Source organism: Oryzias latipes, chromosome 6 (genome assembly GCF_053564925.1).
Source record: "Oryzias latipes strain Hd-rR chromosome 6, Olatipes_Hd-rR_3.1".
Lineage (NCBI taxonomy): Eukaryota > Metazoa > Chordata > Actinopteri > Beloniformes > Adrianichthyidae > Oryzias > Oryzias latipes.
The window spans coordinates 24,355,066-24,366,342 of NC_136242.1; the positions used below are offsets into that span (position 1 = coordinate 24,355,066).

General features: G+C 38.5%; 1 protein-coding gene across 2 annotated transcripts; it reads right to left on the minus strand.

The window, feature by feature from the left end:
* Positions 1–1,695: 1,695 nt before the first annotated feature.
* Positions 1,696–10,653, minus strand: LOC101163973 (ubiquitin-conjugating enzyme E2 H). 2 transcript variants are annotated; one of them, XM_020703691.2, is made up of 8 exons: positions 10,515–10,653; positions 10,310–10,430; positions 7,309–7,385; positions 6,485–6,559; positions 6,327–6,366; positions 6,067–6,119; positions 3,811–3,939; positions 1,696–3,659 (listed from the first exon to the last, which is right to left on the minus strand). In XM_020703691.2, exons 2-8 carry the CDS (start codon positions 10,360–10,362, stop codon positions 3,535–3,537), a joined length of 552 nt encoding a protein of 183 aa, XP_020559350.1. In that variant the 5' UTR covers positions 10,363–10,430; positions 10,515–10,653; the 3' UTR covers positions 1,696–3,534. The 2 variants fall into 2 exon arrangements, with proteins under 2 accessions (XP_020559350.1, XP_078805007.1); XM_078948881.1 differs by lacking the exon at positions 6,485–6,559 and having other exon boundaries at positions 10,310–10,584.
* Positions 10,654–11,277: the final 624 nt, after the last annotated feature.

Consider the following 11,277-nt stretch of genomic DNA (forward strand, 5'->3'; position numbering starts at 1 on the left):
ACGCCTGTGAAATTGCACCAAATCGTCGTTGTACTTGGTCATTCCTCAGTCCTCTGTGAGCAGTTTGTGCTCCGATCCCCGCAGCTTGTTTGGGCAGCACGGACAAGGGATTTTCTAGTGGACAGGTAATTAGTTGGTAAGCATCTTAACCCACTGGCAGTAGTAATCCACGCTGGCCTCCTCCCTCTCCTTATGCCGCCTCCATACGCAGTTCTACACATTTCCGGTGCGCCTTTTACGCACAAGATGCGCAGTACAGGGCAGATAAGCCTCACTGGATTGACATGTTACCAGATTTGATTTGGCAAAGGCCTACTGCAAATAAATCAGAATAAGTAATTGTTCAAAAGCTAACACATAGCTAGAGTAAAAATAATGAGATGTGTAAAGTTTAGTAGAAAAGATTCTTGGCTAATTTCAAACATCACCCAAATCCATCTGCAGCATCCCCGGAGCTCCACAATGTCCTTCCCGCTCTCCTCTCCTCTCCTCTTCTCTGAAAGTTTGGTCCGAATAGAGGCCTCCCCTGCTCCTGCTTTTATACCAGCATCTTAATGTCTCATTTACCTTCTGTCGGTGATTATTAGACAGATTGCAAGTGGAAAATGATGCATCATCCTTTTAGATCATGTGAATCCGTTGGAGTCGGGTTGGCCGGGCTTGGGTTACGGCTTCTTTCAAAGTTAAGGCTGAAATCCAGCCGCGCTCCCTTTGTCTGCTCCATACATTATGAAGGAGGCGCAGCCGGTGCCCGCCGTCCTTTTCCTGCTGCTGCTCGGGTTTCTCTGACATACTTTGACATTTATTTTGACTTAATATGAATTATTTCACCATGTTTAGAGAAAACAAAAGATTTCTCTTCGATTGAAGCCATTTTAAAAGTAGATTTTAATGGGGAAAAAACTCTGAATCTGACTAATTGAAGTAATTATGAGGCCAACAATATGCAGTACTGACTGTAAGCGTGCAGCCAAATTAAACTATTTTTTGCAATTGGAAACCAGAAAATGTGCAGGCGGTGGTGATGAATATTTCAGTAGATCATTAAACTCCTGGCCAGAGCATCAAGAGGGCATCCATCCTGCACTTCACCGAGATCATGACACTCAGTCAGGAACATCCTTCGACAAAATGCTCCAGGTTCTTTTAAAACAACGTGAAACATTCTGTAAAACTTTTAATACAACTAACTTGATATATTTGGGAGGGGGATTAAAATTTAGATTTAAGGTTATAAAGCCAAACCAGGGCAATATTTGAGTTAAAATTCTTTTTTTTTTCTATCACAAATTTAATTTTTTGTAAAATGTGCCAACAATGACAGAACTCAAAACTCGGGTTAGTTTGAATCCAGACTAAATAATGCTCCGTGACATTCCTCCCGTGATAAAATCCTGCACAAAGGAGGCACGGATGAAAATATCGCTATAAAACATGCAATTACAAACATAACCTTTTGTGGATGGCTAATCTGGGTTTAGATTTATATTCAATCCAGCAAATATTCAATGTTTAAATGGTTTCTGGTGAAAACCTTTGCAGTTTTAAAGATAAATGCTGCCATCTAGTGGACACACGTTTCCATGCATTTTAAGGGGCATCTGAGAAGTCAAGAATCAGTTTATATGTACACAAAACAAAAACAAATGCACACATATATTAGGAAAAAAATGGCTGCAAATACCAACACAAACATAATGCTTACTTTTTTATTTATTTTTTTAAGTTACAAGGGAAGCACATTTATTCACGGTTCTTTTTCTTCCTTTTTTTTGGCCTTTAAAAATGTAATCTCGATCTGTATTTTGAACGTAGGGCTTAAAATAAAAGATAAAAAAAAGACAAATTATAGGCATTGAATATGTGTGCTGCATCTAAATTGCACAACGGTGACTCCAGATAATGGGGAGGCTGAACAGCGATTTCCTTTTGTTCTCATCTATAAACTGTAACATGATGGGAACATAAAGCTGAATTGCATTTTTTATTCTCTCTGAATCTGTTGACCTTCATCTTAAAACAAATGCCTTTTTTAGATTTTGATATGACTTTACATGTTTCTATTCATGTAGAAAGCAGCACAGGGAGGGACTGCAGCTTCCACCAGCATTCAGATTGCCAAAAAAAAATAAAATAATAATCAAACCAAATATTTCCATCACTGAACAATAAGCTGTCATAGCTTTGCCAACACAATCATCATTGTAACCAACTGGGATGTCAGCTTTGTTAGGAACAAACCCCAAAAAAGCTAGATGTTTCCATGTGTCTTCAGCGGGAGAACTCCAGTTTGATCCTTTAGGGGAACATCCATACTTTGTAGATATCTGAGAACTCCTTTTTGAGGGGAAATTAAAATTTACATGTTTGTCATATGTTGGTCCCAACACTTTTTTTGGAAAGTAGAGCAAGAAAAAAATAAATCCAACCCTGCTGAGTTGTTTTGAGAGAAAAAATAATTCCTATAATAATGTCTGACAGACAAGTTTAAATATAAAAGAAGGGCAGAGGAGTGGGGGTGCAAACAGTATTTGGAGGATTAGCTTTAACAGAATCATCCAACAGCTGATTAAATGCGTCAACTTCCTCATCTTTATAGAACAGCCTGTGTGTTATAGAAGTATTAAACCATACATTATGACAGGACACATCACCCGCAAAGAAACTAACTATCCCTACGCAAGTCAGACACCTATTACAGTTCAACAAAAGCAATAGGCAAAGTAAAGAAGTTCAACGGCGATTCCCACTGAACCCGGCCTGAGAAACGAGCGTTGTCTTCATGCCCACAGCAACACAGCTCTACAAACGCCGACTAAATCTTCTGTGTCATGCCACGAAACACAAAGATACTCAGAGGATGGCAAACACTTTCCTAAAACGGAGAGGGGAAGAAGGAGGAGGAGGAAGAAACTGCTGCTGAAGAACAGAGAGACCAGGATCATACACCTCTCTCCTGATTCCTGCTGAGCATCAGAAGCCAGGACAACACAAGTTATCTGTGGACTGCAACCAAGCATTCGCTGACACACGCGCACACACATACGCACACACACGATTGTGTGCAATGCTTCTGCAGGATTGCATTGAGAGCGGTCTGAACACCCGTGCATCTGCTCTTTCTCATCAAATAAAGATTGTAAATGGCGGGTTCTCGTGGCGGCAGTGTTAAATGATGACCAATCAACATGTTCGATGGTATTCAAAGGAAACAGCAGAAGGTGACGTCGAGGCGCGCAGATGGCTCCCCTTCCCCTGCTGGCGTCAAGGTTCAGTCCAGCGTCTGTCAAACGGCATGAAAACCCCCATCCTGAAACAAACTGGTTTTGTGATGAAGAGGAGGGAGATAGGCAGGTCATGATGAATTCCCCAGAATATGAGATTTTATCTTTTTTATACTGCAAACCCTTGTGTAGCAATAAAAATCCTTGTTTTGCTGTAAAAAATAGTCTTGTTTAAATATGAATAGAGTACTGAGTTTCTGCTCTTTAGGAAATGACAGTCTGTTGTGAGGTGAAGGCTGCTCCCCCTTCACTACAACTCCATATCCTGAGCCTCGTCCTCCGAAAAGTCTGACATTGAGCTTTCGGAAGAGGAGTCGCCCCTGCCCTCCTCTTGCTCCTTTAGAGCCTCCTCTGTGGCGTACTTCTGGATGTACTCTGACAGAAAAAACAAAAAAAGCGGATAAAGAATCAGAACACAACAAGCTGACAAATGCTCATTTGTTCCAAAAATGTCTACAAGTTATAAAAGACGGGGAGCGATCCCCAGACTTCAGTAGAATGAGTTCTTAGCAGCGGTGAATGTCACCTTTGATCTTGTGTTTGTAGTCCTCTGGCCGGTGGAGGTACATGGCGGCGGCGTCCCCATTCAGAGGATCGATGGGGTTGGGGTAGGCGAGCAGCTGAGGGAGGAACGACTCAAAGATGTTGGTGAGGTCTGGATGAGAAGAAGAAAATAAAAATCAGTCAGTACAGATGACAGATGTAAATTGAGGTGTACATACAACATCAGCCACTAGAGGGCTCTACTGCAGGCAAACATTCATGGCTGGTTTAATTTTCAAAACAAAGAAAAAATGTACAAGACTTACTTGTACTAAATTTATTTCAAGTATGGAGCATAAAGAACAATATAACAAACAACATTTTATTTATGCTCCAGTGAAAGCAATAGATGTGCATTGTTTCAGCCGAGTCCAGAGGCCATTCCAGAGTCAAACTCCATACACTGATATAAACGTCTTTCTCTTTGTTGTTCTGACTATTTGCTGTCCCTGACAGTTAAAAGATCCTTCAGATAATAATTCCCCCGCTTTCTGAAAAGAGTTTTGGGTATTTATAAGGCAAAGAGTTTCTACTGGCTTTGTGTACGAATAGTGCTATGTAACAGTCTACTAAATCAAATAAGTGTTTGCAACCTTTAACAGTTAAATAGCCTTTTGGGCCTCTTTCTTACTGATCAAAACCTAGTAGGAGCCAATAAAAATCCTTATTTCACCCTTTAGGAAAATTTTGAAACTCATTTGCATTTTTTACTTTGTTACTTTTATGACCAATGTGATTTTTTTATTTATTTTCTGAATAAAAACAAAAATATAAAGAGAAAGTAGCATTTTCTCAAAATGTGAAATACTTTACTGTTGACTAAAGCTTGCCTTTTAAAATAAAAGACTTGCTGTGTCAAACAGGATCATCCCACTGAAGCTAATGTACTTTTACAAAAGGTTTTAAACCAGACAAAAACGGCCCTTTTCTTGTTATACCCTATAAGTCCGCTTTGGTGAGCTGTCATCCCATTTCCTACTTACAACTGTAACCCAGAACATAAAAACGATTAAATTGATTTATCATCCAGTAGAAAATGTATATCAAGAATAGACAATTATACATTTTCAGCAACTCCCCTCTGGTCAGCTACTAAACATCGTTTTGGATCATAAGATAATATGTGCTTCAAACTTATAAAATAAACTGAACAATCAGAGAAGATCTGACCTTTTTCAGTATTTGAAATCTGTGCATTTTGCCGTGAATATATAAACTCATCTAAATTAAATCAATTCTAATTACGTCACCCATTTAGAAATGACTTATTTTATTTGAAGAGGTAAAAGAGCCACATCAGGTTGCATTTGCTGATTTAGACATGCAAAGTATTGACTAAAAATAATTAGTTTCTTATTTCCTGTAAAGATCAAATTTAATTCATAAAAAGACTGCATCTTCTAAAAAACACTATTTGTTTCTGCCTGATTAAATGAAAATGTTCAGTTTAAAGTCCAGTCTGTGTGACATTTGATTTTCTCAGATACATCCTCTTTGCTTTAAAAAATTTAATTAATTTAAATAACAATTAAATTCAATAGATTCATTATTTTGACAGGTATAACCAACCTTGACGAATTTTTTACCAAATCAAGTTCCATCCATTTTCTAAAACTGTTTTGTCTCTAAAGGGTTGCTGGAGCCTAACCTGGCCAATAGGGTTCTTAAACATTTGATGTACAGTGGGCCAAAAAAAGTATTGTCAGCCACCAGTTCTCCAAGTTCTCTTAAAACAATATATATATATATATATATATATATATATATATATATATATATATATATATATATATATATATATATATATATATATATATATATATGTGTGTAAATAAATACTTTTTTGCCCCACTGTATCTAGAAGATACTATTTCTGCTGGCTGTCAGTTTCAGCTTTTGTTAAACAACGCCAGAAGTGAATGTGCTTGATGTTGAAGATGCAAATTAAACTTGAGTCTTGTTTTAAATTTGCATTCATTCATACACCAACCTCAACAGATCTTTATTAAACTACCGGTATTTTCGAGCCTTCAGTTGCAGGACTGTCTCACCTGCCAGCACTGAATCCCTGGCCTGAATACACACACCACTTTTCACTCCAGTGTAAGCTGATTAAATGGAGCAGCTCTGCACTGCAGAGGTGTAAGCTGCTCCCTTTCACTCAGTTTTCATCGGTTTCCCTAAAAAGCCAATAAAAGTTTGTCAGATGCTCCCGATACCCTCAGTGGCTGTGACCTACCATACAGAGCTGTCCACGTCTGGTTGATGACGTCTAAACACACCGTCCCTGACCTGAAAGAAGGGAAAACACGGGAGATGCGTGACCCAAAGCCACAGCAGCATTTAAGTCATTCCCAAAGGGTTTCTAATATTGGTAAAGTATTCAAATCCATTGCAGATGAGCAACTTTTCCCATAATACTGACGTCTTACTCACACCGACCAGTTAACTATGCAAAAATAAAGTGCAACCAGTGCTCACTGGAGTTTTCCTACTTACGCTTCATCAATGTTGGGATGAAAGATTTTGTTCATGAACCCTGGAGGGAAAACAAACAAAAGAATACCTATTGAACCAGTAACTCAACAAAAAAACACTTTAGGACATTCCTGGGATGACAAAACCCTTTCAAAGCTTCACAATCCACATCTGTGTACCTATTGACGGTGATTTGAAGGGGTATTTATCTGGCAAGTCCACCCGAACCTTCCACACGCCCCCTTCATACGGTGCTAAAAAAAATAAAGTAAAATTAGTTCGGACACCTGGCTAAAAAAGACCCCCCTCCAATGAAAACTGTGTTATTCGTGTTTTTAACATGTTCTAGTGGCTTCTTTTTTCTTTTGATAGAGGACATATATAAAATAAGCTTAAAAACGCATTTTGTGAGTAAAGCTTTATTTTAAATCATTGTAAATCAGAAGCAATTGAAAAAAAAGCTTTTTGAAAAGGCTTGTAGCAGTGACGTAGAAGCTACAATCATTATGCCACCAGCTCCCTGCTCTGCTCCATTCTGATGCATCCACTTGCAGACACATAGATCCACGTACGTCTTTGTTTTCCTCGTCTGAGCTGGAATCTGGCACTAAACTGTACGGCTGGATAGCTCCAATATTGTTCAACATTTTTTTTGCACCAGTAATGTTAGGTTGGGGGTGTGCTGGGCTGTAAGGGGCAGGATTATTCCACCCCAACAGTCCGGCCCACAACGAGGCACATTTCGAACTACTGCCGCTCTACGGAAACTATGTCCAAGAAAACGACCCAGTTTTTTTTTATTTTGGCAATCAACTGCATAGTCATAATTAAAAGACCCCATGGAAGGCTTTTAGAGTGGTCCAAATATGATTGGAGAGGGTCTTTGAAAAGAAAAGATCATTTATGAATTAAGCTCGAACCTAAAACATGCTGAAAAAAAACTGATGAAATGTCTTTCTCAAATAAACATGTCATTTGGGGAATAAATGCTTTAGGCTCTTACTTCCAGGTGGTCCATGAAACTTGACCACAAACTCATTAAGTCCACTCAAGATGGTAACTTCATGCTTGCTTTCAATGCTGATATTCAGTTAAGGCAAACAGACATAACAAATACAAAAAGATACATCATGAACTACGTTTTATTTAAGCAGATAACACCTCTTCTCTTGATTTATTAGTTCAGGTTTGATGAAGCTCATGTGTTCAAAAGCAACGGTTTGTTCTGCAGAGAACATGACAACACCAACTGTCATTACCTGTCTGAATAAAAGACACGTGCAAAGCACTTGGGTTCATAAATCACCAGGATGTGGCGACATCAAAAGACGGGAGGCTGAGTCTGCAGTCTGACAGTTGAAAAGGATTTCCTCCCAATGACTGCACCTCTGACACGTGACAGACGGACGGAGGAGAAGGAAACCCAGACAAGTTTTCTGCTCTTTCGTCATCCCTTTGTCATTCATTCTGCAACAATCAATGATGACACAGATGGCAACGGCCCTTATTAACAAAGATGCCTTGATTAGCTCACAGTGGACGATAACCAGAACATCCAGCAGATTAGATATAGCCTTAAAATGGTGGCAAACCACTGACAAAATAGACTGGATGAGTGAATGGAAGCTGAGGAAAAGGCTCCTATAAATAAACCTTTTACAGATGTACATTTGGGCTTATGCCCCCCGAGGGTTATCGAGGATGGGGCTGCGCATTTCTTTCAGACAAGACAAAAAAAACAAGATTTATTTTAAAAGAGTGTCCTCCAAACTCCTATGAATTTTGCCTCTTTAAAGTGAATATGCCAATAATTCACATGACATATATTAGTTATGCAAGTCAGAATAAACTAAACTTTGTTTTGCTGCTTTTCTCATTTATTTATAAAAAGCTAAACACAACTGCAAAAATAACCTTAAACCTAAAGGATATAATTCTCTGATATTTATTTAAGGATAACCTAAACCAATGCACAATGTTTGGGATCTGGTGTAATCCTGTAGTTTCAGGAACTGGTGGAACAAGATCTACAACAGAAAATAAGCAAACCCACACATCTGTGGTCTAACAGCCTCACCATTAATGTGATCGGGCTTGTGACACACATTCAGTTTTTGTGTTCAACTACATGTTTTTTTAAAGAATATATAAAGAAACCGACAGTAAAGTTTATATTTAAATCACTAAAACAAAGCTGTTTTCAACCAAACCTCACTAGAACAGCCATGTTCACACCGCTCCTCTTCCAGGCATATAGAAGGAAAACTATATTAGCAAAATCAAGGGACTTCTGGTAAACGTGTTTTTAGTCACTGACACACAGCACTGTGTTAGCAATGACAACAAAATGTTTGTATGAAATTGTAACAATTGGAAACACATGTGAGGGAAGCAGAGTTCACCAGTGTCCTTAATGCACATTTAAAAATAATCCTCTCATCCTGTTCATTTGATTTCTATAAAGCTCTATTTCCAAACGACGATCACTTCAAGGTGCCAAAAGCAGCCATCAAATAGAAAAAGTCAAACTATTTAAAACAGAATTAGAAACCACTTCAAATCAATATGCCAAATTCTCATAACAGACAACAAACAAAACGTTTTGTAATACATTTGAAATGTCATCCACTAAAAATAATAAGCAAACATTCCGTCAGCAGTATGGAGAAACATTAAATAATCACCATGTTGATTGATAAATTGCACAATCATCTCTACGCTGTGTACTTAGTCAGCTAGCTGCTCAGAAAAACATCATGTTCAGTCCCGAACTGACATGAAGGCCGTCCCTGCTGCGGTCGCATGATCCCTGCATGTGCCCCAGCAGCACGCTTGTTGTCTCCCGATCAGCTGTAGGTTAAAGCCCGCCCTCTACCGTGTTCCGGATGGTAACAAGCGGGCCAATCGGAGACTAGCAACTAGCTGCAGGACAAAAACAAAACAATTCAGCTCACGCTGCCAGAAAACCTTTCAAACTTCAGGAGATTGAGTCATAGCATAGTTTAGTTATGGAAATAAAGAATAACAACATAGCTGTAAGGGTTTCCACATATGGGAGTATCAAGATATATAGTTTAGGTCTAAGATAAAAAGATATATTTAATTATAATTCTTTTTTTAGCCTATTGATTCGCATAATATATTCCCCAACAAAACTTAAATAGTATAGTTTTGCTATGTGCGTCATTAGATCAATAATTGTGACCAAAACACGCCAACCGTGACTTATTTGCGTGAATAAAAATTTCCCTTTAGTCTTCCTTTTTGTATTCGAGAAGTTCAGGCTAAAAAACAAACAAACAAACAAACAAAAACACAACTGGTCTGAGAATTGATGGGATGTTCCTTCGAGTTAATAAAAATGCTGCAGTCGCTTGTCGATATTAATATATCTCCACAGCGACCTTAATTGTTCTCTGTTGATAGCAGTATGCTAAAAAAAACGGAAGAAAAAAGGCGAGCTACCTTAGCGCTGACGCTGGCAGTTCGTAAATTGATACAGGTGTTGTCTTTTTTCCGAAGAAGTGTTTCCGAATGCTAGCTATTATCAAGCGCTTTATATTTAGCGATGTGCTGTCAGTGTCGTGGGATCACAGTGGACTAACAGGTTAAGGCTTTGAAGCGGAGGCTAACAAAGCTCAAAGCTAACAAGAGTTAACAGCCAGCGTTGTGCTGCGACAGTTTCCGTTGGTTATTCTCAACTGATAAAACCACAACGGCCAATGCTAACGTGAAAAAACAAGCTAAAAACAGACGACAAAAGGGGACTAAAATTGTGATTAAAAACTGATTATTTGCTATTATGCTAACTGGCTAACGTCTGCCAACCCGCAGACTAACGTTAGACAGAGCCTGACCACTAACATCAAAGTAGTCCCACTCACGTTATACACACAACGACGACTGCTAGAACAGTTTGTAATTGTGTAACCATCGCCATCGAAACGCTGACATTTTCCATAAAAAGAAACTTCATAAGGTTGTTTATCCGATGTAAAGGATACAGTTTCACCACGTCGGTATCCATTCGCCTCTTGCCCGGACTTGGAGAAGACATTTTTGTGTACCTCTCTCAGAAGAGATCCAAAAATACTGCGGCTATGGGGGCTACCTCAACCTTTCAGCCTGAAAACACCAAAAATCCTTCTAATACCTCAGTCGCCTTCCCTAAAAGTGCAAAAACTGGAGCCTAGCTGCAACATTGCCTACTTTTTCCTCCGGAGTCTTCCCCTGCCTGACCAGCTCTACCTAGTTGTGTCCTGTCCTGAAGACTCTGCCAGTGACCAGACTGATCAGAGGAGGGGCTCAGACATAGAAATGCACTTCAAGAGTGTGGCTACACTGCTAACCATATCGTTAAAGAGCTGAAAACGACGCGACTGTCGTCTTTTCCGCGAACTAGGAAGACTACATTCATGTACGAATTTACTCCCGGCCCGTCTTTGAAAAACTGCTCAGAAGATCTTAAACTACAAAGTGCGAGCATATCTATTGTTTCTAGATCTATGCTAAAATGTACTTATTCAGAACCTACAATAAGCACGTTAGGAACAAGTTGAGTCACGTGAATCACACAAATGATAATCACGAATATTCATGTGGCAAGTTCGGGATTTTATTTACAATATTGATGGAGGGGTTAAAAGTATAAAAATCAATACTAGGCAAACTGACAGCGACTCAAATATTCTGTTCACTATCAAAACGGTTTTCAAAACATTTTCTTTTTGTTCATATATATATATATATATATATATATATATATATGTGTGTGTGTGTGTGTGTATGTATATATATATATATATATATATATATATATATATATATACATTTTTTTTAATGAAACAAAACTGACTGTGCCTTTTTAGATTTACCAATGAAAAAAACCAACTGACACTAAACTAGCTTTTTTTTTAACTCCAAATGAAATAAAAACCTTTGCACATTAAATTCAAGCAAAAATAATTATAAG